Source organism: Coregonus clupeaformis, unplaced genomic scaffold, assembly GCF_020615455.1.
Source record: "Coregonus clupeaformis isolate EN_2021a unplaced genomic scaffold, ASM2061545v1 scaf4146, whole genome shotgun sequence".
Lineage (NCBI taxonomy): Eukaryota > Metazoa > Chordata > Actinopteri > Salmoniformes > Salmonidae > Coregonus > Coregonus clupeaformis.
In genome coordinates this window covers 1,159-23,312 of record NW_025537600.1, presented here as the reverse complement: position 1 = coordinate 23,312, position 22,154 = coordinate 1,159, and the positions used below count along the sequence as shown (strand labels likewise).

Sequence of the window (22,154 nt, the reverse complement as noted above, 5' to 3'; positions counted from 1 at the left end):
ATTTTAATAGACTCACGTGTTGATGTCATTATTGTTACTACCTCATCCCTAGTTTTCCCCTAAGCTCTGAACTCTTTCCTTGTACTTCCATCCATCACCACTAGTGTCACTTTTTCCCCAAATCTCAGTCCTATCTCTAAATCCCTGACTTTCAAACTTTTGATTATAACAAAAGGTACCCACAATTACCTTGATCTTCCTATTCTAAAGTGTCATTCATTACTGTTCTCTCTCTCTCTTACTACTAACGTTAAACCTTAGCTTACTGTCTCAGAGTCCCTTCAACCTATCCTACCCCTAACTTATTTTAATCTAATCTTTTCTCTCATAACATTTAAAACCTTTTCCCCTGATCTATTGACAAAATCTCTTACCACCAAATTTTTGGAATATGTGATTGGGAAAGTTCCCCACCTGCTTCTGACTCATTACACACAGACTTGGCAAAACCGACTAAACACCTTTTAGCCTAACCTCAAATCCCTTAGTGTAAGCATGTAACCCAGAATAATAATCACCCCTTTTAACTTTTCAGACAGATTGTCTTAGACAGTCTAATACATTATCATCCTTCCTAGGATATTATCTTTTAAGCAAATGATTCCCAAAAAACCCTACTTCGTAAAATATTCTACCAGACAGTCAGTCGTCTAGTGTGCATCTTATTGTACGCTTCAATTCTCTTCCCACAATGTCATTGGTATATTGTCTCTTTTAATTCCTATTTGACTTCTATAGCAGAGCTCAATTGATTCCCTAAGAGTATTTAAACTGTTTTACTACCTCAAATCCCTATCCTAATTCGTTATCAATTAGTGATATGTTTAACCTCTTTAGGCCTAAACCCAGATAAGTTTTCCCCTATTCACTATCCCTTCTAATGGCCGGTGGTTTCAACTGTTAGCTATTTTCTCTTCTCCTCTAATCGATGCTCTCAGCTGATACCCCCCTTCCGGATATTGTTCAGTTGAAGCTGTAACAGTGATTGTTGATTTGGTTCACTCTGATTCTTCATCACACAAGCTTCTCTTCTCCACCAATTGTATGATTGACTTCTCAGAGTTTCTTCGTCCTGTTCTTTGTTGTTGACATATCAGGATTCTTCAAAAGGTTATCTTCTAAGTTCTGTTCTTGAAATATCATCTTCTTACCAGTGGCCTTTCCTTTGGCCTCACTGTATTATTCTTCTCCTTCAATTCTTGAGGTCTTCATCCAGTCGTGTTATCTTCATCTTTCCGAACCTCATTCTTCTCTTCGTTTCCAGACATCTCGGTTTTTCTTACTTCTGGAGTTTTGAATTCATCTTCATCGTTGTTTCTGCTGGTACCCTATCTATTATTACTCTATATTTCTGATGCAATAATCACTCCTGGATAATCATTGTAAGCTGAGAATAAACATCCCTAAGCTCTACTTTCTAAACCTATTTTATCAATTTCTGTTTGAGAATGAAGGGCAACTTTTGTTTCACTTGCCGGATACCCTAGCAACACTTTAGTTAAAGGATTACCACTATGCACTATATCAACCCGTGTAATGACTTTCATAGTCCTGATATCTTTTTCCCCATTGTAACACCCTTTTATATTCCTTTATTGTGAACTATCTTATTCTAGACTGTATAAGTTATATAGACTTCCCCCCTGTAATTATTAATATAACCCTAACAACTCCAAATAAATCCTGAATAATTAAACCCAATTTTTATTCCTATATCCTATGTCACCAACTTATCCATTAGTGTTGAGTATATTACCACAACCCATCAAATGCAAGTAAATTAGTCAACTTCAAAGCAATCCCAAAAACAAAGCCTCTAACCCTTCAATACTACAATCCCCATAAACCCCCAGTGATACACAGAGCATCCAAAATGCAATTTTTAATGAAATAGTATTTGCCAAGCCCATGTAAACTCGTCATAACATCACATATTCTGTTAGGGAAAGATTTTGTAACCATAATCAGTACCAAAACCTTTTTGACTTGATCCTCTGCCACGTGACGTGATCACTTCCTGTATCTCCTCGCTCCTCTCGCTTAGCGTTCCTCTCATATGACAGAAGAACAAAGACACAACATAACATTTTAGTCGTTAATGCAGTCACTGAGTATTTCCAACCATTCAATATTCGTTTGTTCTACATTATTCACTGTAAGACTTTAACTCAGGACTAATTATAGATCGCCCAAAAACCTTTTGCTTTCAATCCGTCATTTAATTATTTAATTCAATCTATTATAATCCGTTATCCTATATTTAATTTATAAATTCAATAGGCTACAAAACAAGTTTCATCTTTAACCAATCGCAGTTTAAACTTATAAGATTCGTGTTAAACTCTCCCTGTGCCTATTTGTTCCGTCGTCTGTGTTCCTCTGTCTCCCCCTGCAGTTTAACCAATGTGTTGTTTTGCAGAATCCCACGCATGCGCAAATATCATTTTAACCTCATGCTTGAGTTGCAGCATCCCCTCGTGGTGTCGTTTAGTGCCGTAAAACAAAACGTTCCCTAATCTCGTGCCATAAACTCCCCTTTCTGTAGTGTAGTGTCGCAAAATTAAACGCATGCGCACAACCATTCAAAAACCCCTTTTCACCGTGGAAGAAAGATTCTCTCTTCTCTCTCCCCAAACAGAATAATACCAGTCCAGCTGTAATTCCCATTTCCCCCTTATAGTCAAACAACATTTAACAGCGCTCACAAAACATACAACCTGACTTACAGACAGTGACAAGTTTAAGAGACTTTAATCCATCGCAATGGAATCTCTAAGGATATCCGTTAGCATGTAGCACGCAACACAATTAGCCTGTAGCATTAGCCTTTAGCTTAGCCTAAGGTACACCGTGGCACAAAACACAATTAGCCGTTAGCCTTAAGCATTAACATCAGCCTTTAGCCACGATGTACCACGTGGCCTGAAACAATCAAGAATGAGCTTTAGCCTCTAGCTAACTGCGGCCTACTAGCTATACAAATGAACACCCTGCACCGTGGCCCAATCATTGTCCATGATTATCAATAATATCTCCTTCTAACTTTGTGTTGCCGTAAGTTCTGGATAATCATAGAGAGGTTACCCCAAGCATTATAGTTCGTCAACCATACGATGAGTATATAACATACATATAATTCGTCCAGCTTAATAATCCCCAGAATTAACCCTACACCACATAACGCGTTGCAAGGATTTTATGGCCCATTCCTATGAATCGCCTCGATTCGAGGGCTTTTCCAGATCCCCCGGTGCCCTAATTATGCAGACATCTTCCCAACATTATTCTCTACCAATCCATTTGTACAATCCATTGTTGTAAACAGCGTTTACACATCAACCAAATTTAAAATATTTTCGTTCAGACTCCCAGTTAACAGCCATAACGCCACCCGAAACACGGTCGTAAGGGTACATTCCTCCAGTGTACATAAGCAGTAACAAACCAACAACTTAGCTGTGTCTAGTCGGGTCATGACTCCAGACCAAAGTCAGCTTGAGTTAGCTTGTCGACTCCAAATGCAGCAAAGAAGGATTGCATCATCTCTCCTGGCAAGCTCGCCATTCTGTCGTATATGATGAATGGTGGTCCTTATTGCTGTCAACAAAAGGAGTCGGCTCATACTGAACATTGATCATAAGGTTTATTCAGACCACAAGCTTCAGCATGAGTTTACAGACACACGCGTGGTCCGGAGAGCAGTGTCGTCCAATTCTAATGTCTGCTCTGTCCTATCTTCTTCGTGTACCCCTATTTATAACCAATGCAACAAGATGGGCTCCCTCTTCTGGCCAGTTTACAATACACTTCCTGTCTATTATATGTTACATTATACTAACATAACCAACATTCCATTTCGTCATGAAAAACATTTAACAAAGGCATAATCTTCAGATACGATAATCGTTTCAGGAGATCAAAGAAATTCTGCAAAATCCAAATAAACTGAAACGGAAGTAGACTTCGGCTAAACTGTCAAAGTCTTGTGGTTATTGTGGCAGGTTATTTATTAGCTCTTGTTGAGAGTGACCATGTATGAAGGCTAGTGTCTCTCGTATGTTCTTTCTAGTTGCTGGAAGTTTGAATGCCAACTGATAGTTTGCAGGGGTTTTCTAGGCTTGCTCACCATCTGACGAGGAAAGGGTGAGGATATCAACATAATATCAGTTTATAAACATACATCTATGCATTTATCGGTAAAGATAACAAGTTAGAACTTCGAAGTTGCCGGTCCCAAGAAATGGAACGTTCCATAAGGAGATTCCGTTGACGTCATTTACCTAATATGGTGCGTCCTGGTAAATGGGCGGGGCCCGGCTATCCCGAGATGGGCGTGCCAGAGGGAGATGCGTCATTTACCCAGTCAAAAAAGTAAACTTTTGGGAGGTTTGTCTGTTTAATATCAGAAAAGAAAGCATCATACATGTTTGATTTTATTTTATTTGTATAGAGACAAGTACAAACATATTGACATATTGAAGGTTCTAAGCTTACATATGGAATTGTTTTAAGATGTTCTTACCAAAGATCATTTAGCTATTTGATTTGGAATTTTAGGACCCCTTTAGGTATAAAAACAAATATGTAAAAAATGTATTTGATAAAAATTGAATGAGTCCTTTACTACTATAGCCCATAGAAACACTTTGAATAACACATTAATAAATGGCAAAAAAAAACAGTCAAAAAATAAATCATAAGGAATAAGGTTTTGAAGTGTCTGTCCTATATCTAGTGGATATTAGAAAGCTCAGGAAATATATATATATCATATATTTACACATATTATACCCCTTTTTATTGTTATTCTGTTACTTAGACAGAGACCACCATCTTGTTTGGACGCTACAGACGTTTCCTCAGATGCTGAAGGCTGCCATTGGTGCATGTGGTGGATTGAGACGCAGCCCATGCATATCTCTATCATAAACTGATGGATTTTGACAGGGATGTTTTTATTCTGTTACTTAGATTGATGCCTAGTTTTATCAATAGACTCTAGGGGGGTTTAAAGACATGCTCCGGTAGTTTGGAGACTAAGAAATAATTTTTTTAACCTCCCACTTTGGGCTGGATGTTTCAATGTGTAGTTCTTACATGTATAATCTATGAGCAGAAATAGGGTCTTACCTCAATTAGCAATAAAATCCCTAGTTTGAAAGCGACTTTTCTTCAAGCTGTGCCACGCCCTTTTCCCCTACATTTCCCCCCACATGAGCCAGCCCCTTTGCAGTTTGAGTTCTAGCCAATGAGCTTCAGCCCCTCACATTTGAGTGACAGCTAGCAAGAGGCCTACCCAGCAGAGCGAGAGACCAATGATGTGGTGCACATATCTGCACATATGTGACATAGTATGCAATTATCAGGGACCACTTTTGGCTCCTGAGTGCTACTTTCAGCACTACTGTCTAAAGAGTATACAAAAGTATCAGAGAATCTCTTTAATGGGTCTGTTGATAAGACAGTAGTTTATACATGATTGAACTGTTGCAGCAACCAGTTTTTGGTGTATCTTTTGAACGTATTAAAATGTTCCATCAGTTTATGTTCCTCTGATAAAGTGTTCCATTCATTTGAGCCTCTGTAGAAGGACTGGCCTATAGTTTCCCTTGGTGCCCCCCCTGGTGGACATTCCAGGCCATTGACCTACCGTATATCTGTCTAACAGTATTACAGTACCATGTAGTTGACCTACTGTATGTCTGTCTAACAGTATTACAGTACCATGTAGTTGACCTACTGTATGTCTGTCTAACAGTATTACAGTACCATGTAGTTGACCTACTGTATGTCTGTCTAACAGTATTACAGTACCATGTAGTTGACCTACTGTATGTCTGTCTAACTGAGTATTACAGTACCATGTAGTTGACCTACTGTATGTCTGTCTAACTGAGTATTACAGTACCATGTAGTTGACCTACTGTATGTCTGTCTAACAGTATTACAGTACCATGTAGTTGACCTACTGTATGTCTGTCTAACTGAGTATTACAGTACCATGTAGTTGACCTACTGTATGTCTGTCTAACAGTATTACAGTACCATGTAGTTGACCTACTGTATGTCTGTCTAACAGTATTACAGTACCATGTAGTTGACCTACTGTATGTCTGTCTAACAGTATTACAGTACCATGTAGTTGACCTACTGTATGTCTGTCTAACAGTATTACAGTACCATGTAGTTGACCTACTGTATGTCTGTCTAACAGTATTACAGTACCATGTAGTTGACCTACTGTATGTCTGTCTAACAGTATTACAGTACCATGTAGTTGACCTACTGTATGTCTGTCTAACAGTATTACAGTACCATGTAGTTGACCTACTGTATGTCTGTCTAACAGTATTACAGTACCATGTAGTTGACCTACTGTATGTCTGTCTAACAGTATTACAGTACCATGTAGTTGACCTACTGTATGTCTGTCTAACAGTATTACAGTACCATGTAGTTGACCTACTGTATGTCTGTCTGAGTATTACAGTACCATGTAGTTGACCTACTGTATGTCTGTCTAACAGTATTACAGTACCATGTAGTTGACCTACAACTTAGACAGCAACAGAAACTCATGTATTAGTATCACACTGCAACAGTAGAACACATTCACAGCAATCTGATAAAAACTACACTATTAAGATCCTTCTGAAGGAATGTCACAAATTGACTGATCACAAGACGCATCAAGTAAGATTTGCATAAAGCTTAAAACACATTAATAAAACAAGGTATACCATTCATTTCTTCAAAAAATTAGATATAAAATAATGTATGAATATTTAAAGTATTTACACACAAACTGTTAGTGGTAAATAAAACTACATATTCCTATCCTACAGTTATAATACACATGTTCCTGTGTTTTTAAGGACCTGAGTGACAACACATGTAAGACGTCTGTCCACCAGATGATACATTCCTGTCCCTAAGACTATTCTTCTGGACTCAGATCAATCAGTGTGATTTTGAACCAGCCTTCTATATACATTGACCACATTATACTGTCATTATACAACATTATCTTCACCAGATCTCAAACCAGCCTTCTACATTGACCACATTATACTGTCATTATACAACATTATCTTCACCAGATCTCAAACCTCTTGTCTGTCAGGAAGGGTCTTCTGTCCTGGATTCTGTTGTTGAAGAGTCTGTAGAGAAGAACATTACTATTATTAATAATTATTAGAACATTAGACAACAGATCTCCATCCTCCAACAGTTGCTCCCAGCAACAGAGACACCCATATGATCTCACACACACATGCTCTGCTTCACCGTCACACACACCCTTACCGTACGGTGTGTATTGAAGTGTTGGTGGAGACCAGTTGGAGTATTTTGTCAGTCAGAGCATCAGTGATGTCATTGTGACTCAGGCTACGAGAGAGAGAGAGAGAGAGAGAGAGAGAGAGAGAGAGAGACAGAGACAGAGACAGAGACAGAGACAGAGACAGAGAGAGAGAGAGAGAGAGAGAGAGAGAGAGACAGAGACACAGACAGAGAGAATGCGAGAGAACACGAGTGATCAGACATTTGTCATGTAGTCACACACACACACACACACACACACACACACACACACACACACACACACACACACACACACACACACACACACACACACACACACACACACACACACACACACACACACACACACACACACACACACACACACACAGAGTGTAAGCCACTCACTCCAGGACTTGTACTTTGTGCAGGTGTGTGATCAGGGGCTGTAGGTGGTGGTCTGTGAGTTGACAGTGGCTGAGGTCCAGTTCTGACAGCCCCTCTGAGTGTTCCAGAACCAGGGCCAGAGATCCACAGGCCTTCTGGTCCAGCCTGGTCTCACTGAGGTCCAGCTCTCCATCCAGGGCTCTGCACAGGGACTCTGCGTGCCTCAGCACCCCCTCTTCAATCCCCTCACACACAAGGTCCAGCAGCTGACGTAGCAGAGCTTTGCTGGGGCTGACAGGACAAGAGGCAGAGATAACATTATGACACAGAGTAGGTCTAACTCCTACTGATGAACTAGTTGGTTAAATGTTTGTCTTTGTGTGTCTAACCTCAGCTTGACAATATGCAGGATGGGGAAGCAGCTCCCTCAGTGCTCTGTCCTCCACCTCACAGTCTCTTAGGATGATCTGCACCTGGTTCTGGACCAGCTGGGTGCTGTGTTGGTTCTGCTTCAGAACAGAGTGGATGGCCCTGCAGTGGTCAGTGGTCAGACACAGAGCCTCCTCCCTGGTCCTGAGCTGACAGGTCCACAGAGGAGGAGCAGGAGAAGTCCAGCCTGTAGTGCAGAGACCTGAGCAGCCATACTGCTGTTGGTGGTGGTGGTGGTGGTGCCCCTGCTGGATCTGAGAGGCAGCACAGCACTGGAGGAAACTCAGCAGTAACCTCCTGTCAACACTACAGAGAGAGAGAGAGAGAGAGAGAGAGAGAGAGAGAGAGAGAGAGAGAGAGAGAGAGAGAGAGAGAGAGAGAAAACACAGAGAGAGAGAGACAGAGAAAAAAACAGAGAGAGAGAGAGAGACAGAGAGAGAGAGACAGAGAGAGAGAGACAGAGAGAGAGAGAGAGACAGAGAGAGAGAGAGAGAGACAGAGAGAGACAGAGAGAGACAGAGAGCGAGAGAGAAAGAGAGAGAAAGAGAGAGAGAGAGAGACAGACAGAGACTTATTTAAACACCATCACACATTATAACACTGATGAACACACTACAACTCTGTTTGTCATGTCAACTCCCAGCGTTCCCCTTCAATTCCACCCCTAGGTGAGGTTAAGGTTTAGTGCATTAGACTAAGGTTAGGGTTAGTGGTTAAATCAGTCTTCATATCAATTCTAGCAGGGTTAAAGAGAGCCAACTAAACCTGAGTTGGGAGACTCTGTCCAGAAGAGGCAGGATGCTCTCTATCTCCCCGGTGGTATGGAGGTCCACAGCAGGTTGACTTTGACTTGGTGGCAGTGCTGCAGGGTAAAACACAGAGCAGTACAGTCCACTCTGTCCAGCTCTCTGCTGTTCAGGTTGATCCAATGGTCTGAAGACCTCAACAAACTGGACACACAGTCACTGGCTCTGCTGTCATAGATCTGTCTGATGGTGGACTTTACAAAGCTGGAACTGGACCTGAACAAACATGGAGAATGGATTGTTGTGGTTATGTCAAGGTTTCATAAAGGATAACTCACATAGCAACAACTGGCTGGACAGGACATTAATAATTAAAGTCTATAAATATTGAATAAAGATCTCTCACCTCTTGAATTAAACCCTAATGATATTACAGAGGATCACTCAGAACAACATGTCACTGGATATAAATAGTTATGTTCTTCTTTCTAGAAAGTCTGAATAGAGAAAGAAGTTCTCCCACCTCTTGAATATAACCCTTCCCAGAAAAGGGGAGAAGATCTGAGATGTTCTTCTCTAGGAGCCTGTTCTTCCTGAGGTCCACAGTGATGTTGTGGGTTGAATGCTGCAGCAGAGAGAGAAGCACTTCCAGGTCTAGCCTGCAGGAGGTAGGTCTCCACCAACCTTCTCCAGGAACCACTGAGTCAAGTCCTTGTCCTGAGCTTCATACACAACTACAGTCAGCTGCTGCAGAGTGTCTGAGTTCAGTCTAGGAGGTTGGAACATTAAGGCAGTCAGAAATATGAAGAAAAACACATGAATGAAGTTCCTATTTCTACTTCTAAAAACATCAGCTTCGGACTGACCTGAGAGAGAGAGGTCCCTGGTGACACAGCAGTGTGATGAGAGAGTGACCCTGGATCCAGAAGTCAGTCAGGTCCAGACACTGAACCCTCCAGAGTCTCAGCAGGGATGCCACACTACTCAGAGCCCTGGATAACACTCTCTCTGGTGGCTGGTTGCTCTTTAGGACCAGGGAGAGCTCTGGGACAGTCAGTGGAGTAGCACCTCTCCCTGTCCTCCTAACCAGTCTGGACAGTTTCACTGCCATGCCCACATTCAGCCTGGAATGAAAAGACAAAACTCAAGTCACTTTAAACAGAGAAACCTTGTCAGATAAAATGCTCAATAGGAAAATAAACTATTCAATAGACCAGTGTAAGTTCTTCACTCTGTTTGTCAGAACCTAACGGACAACTAGTCCATGCTCAAACCAGGTTTATTCACTCACTGGGTCAAACAGCTGAAAGGACCAAGACATGTTTACACAAGCACATATATTTAGGCGGAGTCTCTTCCTTGCACCTCTGGACAGCCAATACATCTCTGTTGCTAGGCAGGAACTGAAGTGGGGACTGTTCCTCCTCACTTCATCTGACCTGACCTCGGCCCGAACTCCTCCCTCCTCCCTAACTCACGGCTGTCCTACACTGAAACCAGACGGTTACCCTTCTCCTCTCCATAGGATACATGAGATTACCCTTCTCCTCTCCATAGGATACATGAGATTACCCTTCTCCTCTCCATAGGATACATGAGATTACCCTTCTCCTCTCCATAGGATACATGAGATTACCCTTCTCCTCTCCATAGGATACATGAGATTACCCCTTCTCCTCTCCATAGGATACATGAGATTACCCTTCTCCTCTCCATAGGATACATGAGATTACCCTTCTCCTCTCCATAGGATACATGAGATTACCCTTCTCTCCATAGGATACATGAGATTACCCTTCTCCTCTCCATAGGATACATGAGATTACCCTTCTCCTCTCCATAGGATACATGAGATTTAACAATGACATGTTCTGACAGAATGTCAACTTTCCCCTTTCTCCCCCAGTAGATTTACATTCACCCAGTTCTAATATGGTAACATGAATAAGGATTGTTTCAAGTTAGAACCCAACACCTGTAAAAGCTGTCTTACTGAACATACCTGAGCTTGTGTAGCTTTGACTCATGTCTCACAATAAGTAAGGCTCCTTGGAGAGAGATCTTGCTGGGGGTAAGAGTGAGGTCCACTCTGGAGGCACAGAGACCCAGGACTCTCCCCACAGACCTGCAGGTTTTCCTGGGTAACTCTCCTCCCAGTGACAGGGTGGAGCCCAAGGCCTGGAGGAGAGAGGCCAACTGCTGGTCCTCCTCTCTGGACCTCACAGGGACGGATTCACACACCCTCTGGAAGAACCTGTCATCATCACAGCTGAAACAGCAGAACATGGGGGGACATGAAATCAGACATTTAGGAGACAGTCCAAAAGTATTGGGACAGTGACAAATGTTTTGTTGTTTTGGCTCTGTACTCCAGCACTTTGACATGATACAATGACTATGAGGTTAAAGTTACAGCAATGTTTGTACATACAGTGCCTTGCATTAGTATTCAATCCCCTTACATACTTTTTATTGTGTTACAACCTGGAATTAAAATGGATTCAATTAGAATGTTTTTGTCAAGAAAATACTTTGTTAAAGATTAATGAAAAATAAAACACTGATATACCTTGATTACATAAGTATTGACTAAATAAATACAGGTTAGAAACACCTAACATGTATTGACTGTTCATGTAGAAATTCTACATTAATGTGGATGCTACCATGATTACAGATAATCCAGAATGAATCGTGAATCAAGATGAGTGAGAAAGTTAGAGGCATAAATATCATATCAGCCAAGACGTGCTAACCTCTCACCATTACACTAACAGGTAGGGGTTAGCATTTTATATCATACCCCCAAGACATGCTAACCTCTCACCATTACAATAACAGGTAAGGGTTAGCATTTTATATCATACCCCCAAGACATGCTAACCTCTCACCATTACAATAACAGGTAAGGGTTAGCATTTTATATCATACCACCAAGACATGCTAACCTCTCACCATTACAATAACAGGTAGGGGTTAGCATTTTATATCATACCCCCAAGACATGCTAACCTCTCACCAATACATTAACAGGGAGGGGTTAGCATTTTATATCATACCCCCAAGACATGCTAACCTCTCACCATTACAATAACAGGTAGGGGTTAGCATTTTATATCATACCCCCAAGACATGCTAACCTCTCACCAATACATTAACAGGTAGGGGTTAGCATTTTATATCATACCCCAAGACATGCTAACCTCTCACCAATACATTAACAGGGAGGGGTTAGCATTTTTATATCATACCCCAAGACATGCTAACCTCTCACCATTACAATAACAGGTAAGGGTTAGCATTTTATATCATACCACCAAGACATGCTAACCTCTCACCATTACAATAACAGGGAGGGGTTAGCATTTTATATCATACCCCCAAGACATGCTAACCTCTCACCATTACAATAACAGGGAGGGGTTAGCATTTTATATCATACCCCAAGACATGCTAACCTCTCACCATTACAATAACAGGGAGGGGTTAGCATTTTATATCATACCCCCAAGACATGCTAACCTCTCACCATTACAATAACAGGTAGGGGTTAGCATTTTATATCATACCCCCAAGACATGCTAACCTCTCACCATTACACTAACAGGTAGGGGTTAGCATTTTATATCATACCCCCAAGACATGCTAACCTCTCACCATTACAATAACAGGTAGGGGTTAGCATTTTATATCATACCCCCAATACATGCTAACCTCTCACCATTACAATAACAGGTAGGGGTTAGCATTGTCTTTGGAAGGTATAATATTTATGCCTCTGTAACCTTATCACTCATCATTATTCACTATTCATTCAGGATTATCCGAGATCATGGAAGCATCCACATTAATGTAGAAGTGTTTAGAAACATATTCTGTTCTTATTTACAATAAAACTGACTCCAAAATGACACAATACATTATTTAACATTCATTTCTATTGGACACTAAATAATCTGTGGAATACTTTAATACACATAAGTGAATATGCCCAAATACTTTTGGTTCCCTAAAATGGGGGGACTTTTACAAAAAGTGCTGTAATTTCGAAACAGTTCACCCGATATGGATGAAGATACCCTCCAATTAAAGCTGACAGTCTGCACTTTAACCTCAGTGTAGTTGAATCATTTAAAATCCAAAGTGCTGGAGCACAGAGCCAAAATAAATGTGCCCAAACAAAAATGTGTTAATGTCCCAATAATTTAACCTCACTGTACATGAATACATGCCTGTCATATGGACACGTACTACCATGTCACAGAGAAAGTTCCATAATATGCAGGACATTTGGTTTTGTAGATTAGGTATTCTGAATATAAACTTTCAGGTTTCATGTTACAAAACGTCTTAAACATAAAATTCACAAGATTTCTAAAAGACAAATGTGTAGCATCACAAAATGTAGAAAAATTCACAATATCTGTGTGACATTTAGTAATGCAACATTTGTTATGTCAAGAAATCTGAGTATAAATGTTACCAGATTCACCAACACTTTAAGTTTTATATTACAATGTTTCTACAAGACAATAATCACTAGCATCACATAATCACTAACCACCACACATGTTCAGACTCACCTCAGCTGTGAGATGTAGGGCAGACACTGAAGGAAACTCCTCACTTCACTCTCTTCATCTGACCAGCCCTTCAGCTCTACTGGTTTCTTCTCTGGTTGGAGTTTCAGCACTTCTAGGAGGAGGGAGGCCTTTCTCTCTGAGAGGTCTATGGACCAGACTGCAGGAGCTGATTGGTAAACTGGCTGTAATGCTGGAAGGACACTCCTGCCTGTTTGAGTCTCATAGTCCTTCACATGTGAGTACAGATCCAGCAGGAAATCACATTGATATTCCTTATTCTCATAATCATCATCATCTTCATCATCACTGAAGGGGAAAGTGCTGTAAGTCCACATTGACGATACCAGCTTCAGTGTCTTCTCTCCTGTCTGCTCCTCCCACTCTGCTGCTTGAGACAGGAGATCCACCAGGAACTTGATCTGCTTTGAGTGATCAGACCTCCTTGGATAGAAACTGCAACAAGGACAGTAACAGCTGATTCAGACATGGATGAACACATGAAACCAGTCATAGCTAAAGATATATGAAGTAGTTATACATTTACATAATGTGCTTTGATTATATGTAAAAGTATTTACTTTTAGAGACATTCACATGATGTATGTGTGACATTTAGTAATGCAACATTTGTTATGGCAGGAAATCTGAGTATAAATGTTACCAGATTCACCAACACTTGAAGATTTATATTACAACATTTCTACAAGCTAATAATCACTAGCATCACATAATCACTAACCACCACACATGTTCAGACTCACCTCAGCTGTGAGATGTAGGGCAGACACTGAAGGAAACTCCTCACTTCACTCTCTTCATCTGACCAGTCCTTCAGCTCTACTGGTTTCTTCTCTGGTTGGAGTTTCAGCACTTCTAGGAGGTGGGAGGCCTTTCCTTTTGAGAGCTCTATGGACCAGACTGCAGGAGCTGAATGGTAAACTGGCTGTAATGCTGGAAGGACACTCCTGCCTGTTTGAGTCTCATAGTCCTTCACATGAGAGTACAGATCCAGCAGGAAATCACTCTGTTTAGAATTGTCTACACTGAGAAAAGGAAAGGTGCTGTAAGTCCACACTGATGATACCAGCTTCAGTGTCTTCTCTCCTGTCTGCTCCTCCCACTCTGCTGCTTGAGACAGGAGATCCACCAGGAACTTGATCCGCTTTGAGTGTTCAGGCCACCATGGACGGAAACTGCAACAAGGACAGTAACAGCTGAATCAGACATGGATGAACACATGAAACCAGTCATAGCTAAAGAAATATGAAGTAGCTATACATTTACATAATGTGCTTTGATTATATGTAAAATTATTTAATTTTAGAGACATTCACATGATGTATGTGTGACATTTAGTAATGCAACATTTGTTACGTCAGGAAATCAGGGGATAACCTGGAATTAAACTGGAATCAATTAGAATGTTTTTGTCAAGAATTTACAATAACAGGTAGGGGTTAGCATTTTATATCATACCCCCAAGACATGCTAACCTCTCACCATTACAATAACAGGTAGGGGTTATCATTTTATATCATACCCCCAAGACATGCTAACCTCTCACCATTACAATAACAGGTAGGGGTTAGCATTTTATATCATACCCCCAAGACATGCTAACCTCTCACCATTACAATAACAGGTAGGGGTTAGCATTTTATATCATACCCCCAAGACATGCTAACCTCTCACCATTACACTAACAGGTAGGGGTTAGCATTTTATATAATACCCCCAAGACATGCTAACCTCTCACCATTACACTAACAGGTAGGGGTTAGCATTTTATATCATACCCCAAGACATGCTAACCTCTCACCATTACAATAACAGGTAGGGGTTAGCATTTTATATCATACCCCCAAGACATGCTAACCTCTCACCATTACAATAACAGGGAGGGGTTAGCATTTTATATCATACCCCCAAGACATGCTAACCTCTCACCATTACAATAACAGGGAGGGGTTAGCATTTTATATCATACCCCCAAGACATGCTAACCTCTCACCATTACAATAACAGGGAGGGGTTAGCATTGTCTTTGGAAGGTATAATATTTATGCCTCTTTAACCTTATCACTCATCATTATTCACAATTCATTCAGGATTATCCGAGATCATGGAAGCATCCACATTAATGTAGAAGTGTTTAGAAACATATTCTGTTCTTATTTACAATAAAAGTGACTCCAAAATGACACAATACATTATTTAACTTTCATTTCTATTGGACACTAAATAATCTGAAACACAACCAAAACAAACAGCAACTGCATCCAACACATTTGTAGAATCACAAGCTTGATGTAGTCATTGCGTTCTAGGAATATACGACCAAATAATACACTATGGAATACTTTAATACACATAAGTGAATATGCCCAAATACTTTTGGTTCCCTAAAATGGGGGGACTTTTACAAAAAGTGCTGTAATTTCGAAACAGTTCACCCGATATGGATGAAGATACCCTCCAATTTAAAGCTGACAGTCTGCACTTTAACCTCATTGTAGTTAAATCATTTAAAATCCAAAGTGCTGGAGCACAGAGCCAAAATAAATGTGCCAAAACAAAATGTGTCAATGTCCCAATACTTTGACCTCACTATATATGAATACATGCCTGTCATATGGACACATAATACCACGTCACAGAGAAAGTTCCATAATATGCAGGACATTTGGTTTTGTAGATTAGGTATTCTGAGTATAAACTTTCAGGTTTCATGTTACAAAACGTCTCAAACATAAAATTCACAAGATTTCTAAAAGACAAATGTCTATCATCAAAAAATGTAGAAAAATTCACAATATCTGTGTGACATTTAGTAATGCAACATTTGTTATGTCAAGAAATCTGAGTATAAATGTTACCAGATTCACCAACACTTGAAGTTTCATATTACAACGTTTCTACAAGATAATAATCACTAGCATCACATAATCACTAACCACCACACATGTTCAGACTCACCTCAGCTGTGAGATGTAGGGCAGACACTGAAGGAAACTCCTCACTTCACTCTCTTCATCTGACCAGCCCTTCAGCTCTACTGGTTTCTTCTCTGGTTGGAGTTTCAGCACTTCTAGGAGGTGGGAGGCCTTTCTTTTTGAGAGGTCTATGGACCAGACTGCAGGACTGGCTGACTGGTAAACTGGCTGTAATGCTGGAAGGACACTCCTGCCTGTTTGAGTCTCATAGTCCTTCACATCTGAGTACAGCTCCAGCAGGAAATCCCATTTCTGATAGCGATATACTTCAGACAGTGACAACAGTTTCTCTACAGTTGTTTTTATGGTTCCTCTCTCATGGAGAGCTGCTTGAAGACACAGATTAAGTAGGAATATCTTCTCTCTCTTTGTCCTCTCTTCAGGGGATCTTCTATGATCCTGTGGTGGAGGAAAACTGCAAGAACAGTTAAACAACAAATAGATGAATATTTGAGAGATATTTGAATTTCTGATGGTCACATTATGGCAGTTAAAATACAATGACTCTCTTTCTAAACTCATCATCCACTTAAATTGTTCCATAAAATCCTGACTACAAAGATTGCATATTTTCCAAACGGTATGTGTCTGTTTAGTTTATTAAGTTACTGCAGAAAGCTAAACGCATCCTCTCTAAAGGGAAATACAGGGACAGACAACTACAATCTCTGAACTGTACGGATCCAACTCACCTCAGCTGTGAGATGTAGGGCAGACACTGAAGGAAACTCCTCACTTCACTCTCTTCATCTGACCAGTCCTTCAGCTCTACTGGTTTCTTCTCTGGTTGGAGTTTCAGCACTTCTAGGAGGAGGGAGGCCTTTCTCTTTGAGAGGTCTATGGACCAGACTGCAGGAGCTGACTGGTAAACTGGCTGTAATGCTGGAAGGACACTCCTGCCTGTTTGAGTCTCATAGTCCTTCACATGTGAGTACAGATCCAGCAGGAAATCACATTTCTGACTGTGATATACATCAGACAGTGAAAACACTTTCTCTACAGTTGTTTGTATGGTTCCTCTCTCATGGAGAGCTGCTTGAAGACACAGATTCAGTAGGAATATCTTCTCTCTCCTTGTCCTCTCTATATTATCCTTCAGTAGAGGAAATCTGAACAAACAGTTTAAAACACAGATGATATACAGGTGAGTGATGAGGACTGATATGAGTAACAGGGTTGGGGAACTGAAAACCAATAGCACTTTATGACTCCAACTTTCTGTAACAATACAACTATGAATTGGAATTTTGTTCAATTTCAATTCCTACTGAATTAGAGTTTCTACAGCATCTTTATATGTGCCTGTATTAAACAGATAAAGACGATGTTAACAGAAATACTATCTCCACCAGTTCAATGACATATGGACTCTTGTTGGATAAACTCACTCACCTCAGCTGTGAGATGTAGGGCAGACACTGAAGGAAACTCCTCACTTCACTCTCTTCATCTGACCAGCCCTTCAGCTCTACTGGTTTCTTCTCTGGTTGGAGTTTCAGCACTTCTAGGAGGAGGGAGGCCTTTCTCTCTGAGAGGTCTATGGACCAGACTGCAGGACCTGACTGGTAAACTGGCTGTAATGCTGGAAGGACAGTCCTGCATGTTTGAGTCTCATAGTCCTTCACATGTGAGTACAGATCCAGCAGGATGTCATATCTCTCAGTTTGATACACAGAGAACAGTGACAGCAGTGTGTTCACAGCTCTCTGGAAGGTTTCTCTGTGATCTAGTGCTGCTTGTAGACACAAATCTAGTAGGACTGCTTTCTCTTCTGTCTCCAGTCTTTCAGGGGATCCTCTCTGATGTTCTAGTGGGGTAAACCTGTGACCCATAAAACATAAGAATGTCTATGTTCAGATAGAAGCAGGGAGAATGTGACTGCTGCCTCTTTTACAGACTGAATACTGTTGTCATGTGTGTCTTGTTGTGTTGTTGCAATGTCTTGTTTGTCTGTCTTAGCCTTTTGATAGGTTGTCATTGGAAATAAGAACAATATGTTCTCAACTGACTTAAATAAATGAATAGTCACAAAGGCATTGAGTAAATATATATTGGCTGTGGAAACACTCACCTGAGTTTGTTGATATGTGATAAACAGTCTAAAATGGTTTTGCTGAGAGCTTCACTGAGAAGAGTACTCTGACCCCAGTGTAGACAGAGATGAACCCTCTCTAGACTCTGCTTCATCACTTCTTCTGCTCTCTCAAACATTCGTCTTTCACCCTGGACTGGAAGGTGCAACTCATTTCCACAGAGACCAAGTAAGCTGGTGAAGTCCATCTCTGCCACACTGCTCAGCAAAGTTGTCCAGAGTTGACACAGCATTGAGGGGTCAGATGAATCACCAGAGGAGGGCCTTTAAAAGAGATTAGATTATAAATTAAATTATACAGATTATTTCAAAGTAGCATGACACAGAAGTGTTTATAACTAAGTATCTGAATGGAAGAGAATATAATATATATTTTTATAAAGATCAGTTGCTTCACCCCAATTTCTCTTTCTTTGAGTGGATAATTGGAAATAAACTGGTGAATTAAATAACACAAATATATAACACAAATATTACCCAAGATGTCTGACATTCATTGGAGGGTCAGATGTATCATCAGAAAACAGATTAGATCTGTAATTCAAATCTTACATTGTTTTGAAGTAGCATGAACCCAATGTTTTGTCATCTTTATAACTAACTCAGTAAATGGCTGAAATACCAATGAGTGTTCCATTCATCAAGATAACTTATTTGCAGGGATTTGGGGGTGAGTTAACAAAGTCTTGAGAAAGTTTTTTAATTTACAGAGAGATGCAACCTGATCTCAAATGGTAGACATTCAGCCATGATACAGCTGTGACAAACAAGGAATTAAAGGAGTTGCATGAATGGTTAGGTGATTACCAATCTTTCTTTAATTAGGTTAGTTTGTACACAGATAATAAACTTACCCAAGATGTCTGACATTCTTCAGAGAGCCCAGTATCAGCCTTACTCCTTGGTCTGACACAATGCAGTCGTTCAGGTCCAAGCCAACCTTTCTCTCTGCAGACTGACTGGTCACATAAGACACTGCACAGCACTGGTGAGGATCAAGATGTTCTCCACTCAGGTCTAGATGATAGTCCAGTTTGTCCAGGAGAAGGAGACAGGCCTCAGTAGACTGATGTTCATACAAGCACTGACACAAAACAGAAGATCTATCTCAAACTCAGGAGCACCACCTTCTGCATGATCTTGGTTTGTTTGAGATGGAAGAAATGTGTTCACCACTTCCTTGAAGAACCAATCTGACGTCTTCTTGATCTGTTGATCTGGAACTAGACCGTTTACCAATCTAATATTCCTCTCATTCAGAAGCCCACACAGGAAAGGAATCAAGTGTTTTGTGTGTTTCCATTCTTCAGTCTGGCACTTCTCTAGAACCGCTCTGATTTGATCTGGATTCTGTAAGAGCCAAAGGGCACCAAAGAACTCCTGCATTGTGTAGTGGAGAAATGCACAGTAAGTGTCTGACGCTGTGGGTGCAACCTTAACCATAAGTGCTCCCAAGAACGCAAAATGGACACCGCTTTCTTCACAACTCGGTGTTGTCAAGTTCATGTTTTTTTCATTTGTTGCATCAAAAGCAATTTCTGCCAAAGACAATATTTTCTCTCTGTTTTCTTTGAGATAATTGTCGGTATCCTTAAGTCGTTTGCCACTGTGTTTTTGGATGCAGTGACGGAGGATGTTGCTGTACATTTCAGTTATAGTGCATGTCTGTTTAGAAGCCTTTGAGGTAGGGAAATAAATGCAGGTAACCACCATCAGTGCATACATTGGGACATGGCACAGACTGAACAACTCTAGGTTGTTTAACACACTGCTCAAGGAGTCAGGATCAGCACTCAGCATCTCTGTTAAGTAAGCCCTGATGGATGCATCACTGAACCCTTTCACCTCCACTCTGAACCAGTCTGCGGGCCAGTCTGTCAGGAAGTCTTCAGATTGATCTGGTCTGCATGTAGTCACAATCTTTGCATCAGGGAGGAGGTTCTCCATAAGTTCCTTTACTACCGACAGCGAGGAGATGTCTGTGATTTCATCAAATATGATGACAACGTTTTCAGAGTTCTCCTTAATATCCTGTAACACTTCTTCTTTACTTTTTTGGGGCTCACTGTACATGTTAAAGAGAAGGTCCTCCAGGCTCATGGGTTTTCTGTGTGAAATGTCTCTCACGTCAAAATAAAACATGTAGTCTAGTTCTATGTGATCTTTCTCTGCCCAGAGGTTCAACATTTGATGGGCGACTGTTGTTTTTCCAATTCCAGGTTTTCCAAAAAGGAGGATTTTTTTCTCATGTGTTCTAAGCAGGTCAGCAGGGGATGTTTCCTGTTTGGCCATGGGGATGAAGCTCTTTAGCTTTTTAGGGCGTGAGCTTTCTTGCATCTTTTTGCTCTTCACTTTAATTTTGGAGAGAGATGAATGCACATCTGTATCTAACACAAGAGGGGTGTAAGATAAAGTCCCCTCATTTCTACATGTCTCTGGTAGGAGACTACAGCTTTGTTTCCATGCACTATTTGTGATCTTCCGTGCTTTACATTTCAGCTGTGTCTGATATCCGTGACAGGGTTTTGAACCTAAAATAAGGGTATTAAGGGAAGAGAGAGTAAATGCACTGTGCAAACAAATCAAAGCCAATCTAAAGGACTAGAGAAAATCAGGACAGAAAGCTACAAGGATACACTAGTAGATCTTTGTAGATTGAAGGTGCTCTTTTGGGGCTAAATGGTCATCAAAAACAAGAACAACCAAGGGGCACTAAAAACAAAGTTAAAATGCCTGTATTATGATGGCACGTTCAATAGAACAATATGTATAAAACCTCTGATCCGTTTCAGCGTAGCCTTCATCAGGGAGGACAATGACAAATCTCTATTGAACATGCCATTATAATAAAGGCATTTTTACTTCATGAAGAGTGCATTGGTCGCACTTATTTTTGATGAACAAAGGTACATTAACCCCTTTCAATGTGCGCTTCAAATAGCTTCGCCAGCACCATGGAACCAAAGGAATAGTGCCAAAAGTACAAACCCTGTCTATGGAGCGCGACAGTAAGCTAATTGTATACTATATAGTGTATACTAAGAGGATACCATACGATCACTTACCAACAAGGTAGTCTGTCATCTCTGGGTCTTCCTCAAAGGGGAAGCAGCTGATCCATTGCTGTAAGTCAGCGTCGTCTAAGGTCCTCTTCCTTGTGATGTATAGAATCGTCAGCAACTCATAGCATGCAGCCTCTCCTTTGGCCGAGACCCAGTCCAGTATTCTTCTGGTTTGGTCAAAGCGGTCAACTTCAGCCTGAATTTTACTGACTTCCTCCTCGTGAAGAACCTTGCGCTGGAACAGGTTTTCCACAATGAGGGGAAGATTCTGGAGCCTTCGAATGAGACGTAGCCTTCCATTTCTAATGTACTCTAAAGCAGATTGTCTTGCAGAAGCCATGTCCCTGGTTGTGTCTGCAGCATCACTGGTATGTTTCAACACGTAGGATCTCTGGAAGACGAAAGTACATAGTCAGTTAATAGTAGAACAGTCAAATAATGATTAGGTTTATTCATTCAACTAAACTTTTTAGCCCATGTAAACAAAACATAAACCAACTAAATGTGAATGTATCTATTACAATGGCGTAAAACAAGAATATAAACTCAGCAAAAAAAGA

The 22,154-nt window shown here is 40.7% G+C and overlaps 1 protein-coding gene and 1 long non-coding RNA gene across 2 annotated transcripts; both read right to left on the bottom strand.

Annotated features, from left to right (window-relative positions):
• Positions 1-6,484: 6,484 nt before the first annotated feature.
• LOC123490554 lies at positions 6,485-8,100 on the bottom strand. Its single transcript, XR_006660993.1, has 4 exons — positions 8,079-8,100; positions 7,711-7,980; positions 7,306-7,389; positions 6,485-7,160 (listed from the first exon to the last, which is right to left on the bottom strand). It is a non-coding gene; the product is annotated as an uncharacterized LOC123490554 (long non-coding RNA).
• Positions 8,101-9,518: 1,418 nt separating this feature from the next.
• Positions 9,519-19,621, bottom strand: LOC121560656. Its single transcript, XM_045220519.1, has 10 exons — positions 19,387-19,621; positions 18,512-18,796; positions 18,033-18,261; positions 17,833-17,837; positions 14,452-14,640; positions 13,691-13,900; positions 13,448-13,483; positions 10,867-11,133; positions 9,731-9,988; positions 9,519-9,633 (listed from the first exon to the last, which is right to left on the bottom strand). Exons 2-10 carry the CDS (start codon positions 18,763-18,765, stop codon positions 9,519-9,521), a joined length of 1,563 nt encoding a protein of 520 aa, XP_045076454.1. The 5' UTR covers positions 18,766-18,796; positions 19,387-19,621.
• Between the last annotated feature and the right edge of the window lie 2,533 nt (positions 19,622-22,154).

Coding starts and splice junctions, on each gene's coding strand:
- LOC121560656 (XM_045220519.1), bottom strand. CDS start 18,765: ATGCTGTGTCAACTCTGGACAACTTTGCTGAGCAGTGTGGCAGAGATG. Junction 13,901..14,451: donor AGTGATTTCCTGCTGGATCT/GTACTCTCATGT, acceptor TCCTTGTTGCAG/TTTCTATCCAAGGAGGTCTG. Junction 11,134..13,447: donor CCCTACATCTCACAGCTGAG/GTGAGTCTGAAC, acceptor CTGCTGTTTCAG/CTGTGATGATGACAGGTTCT.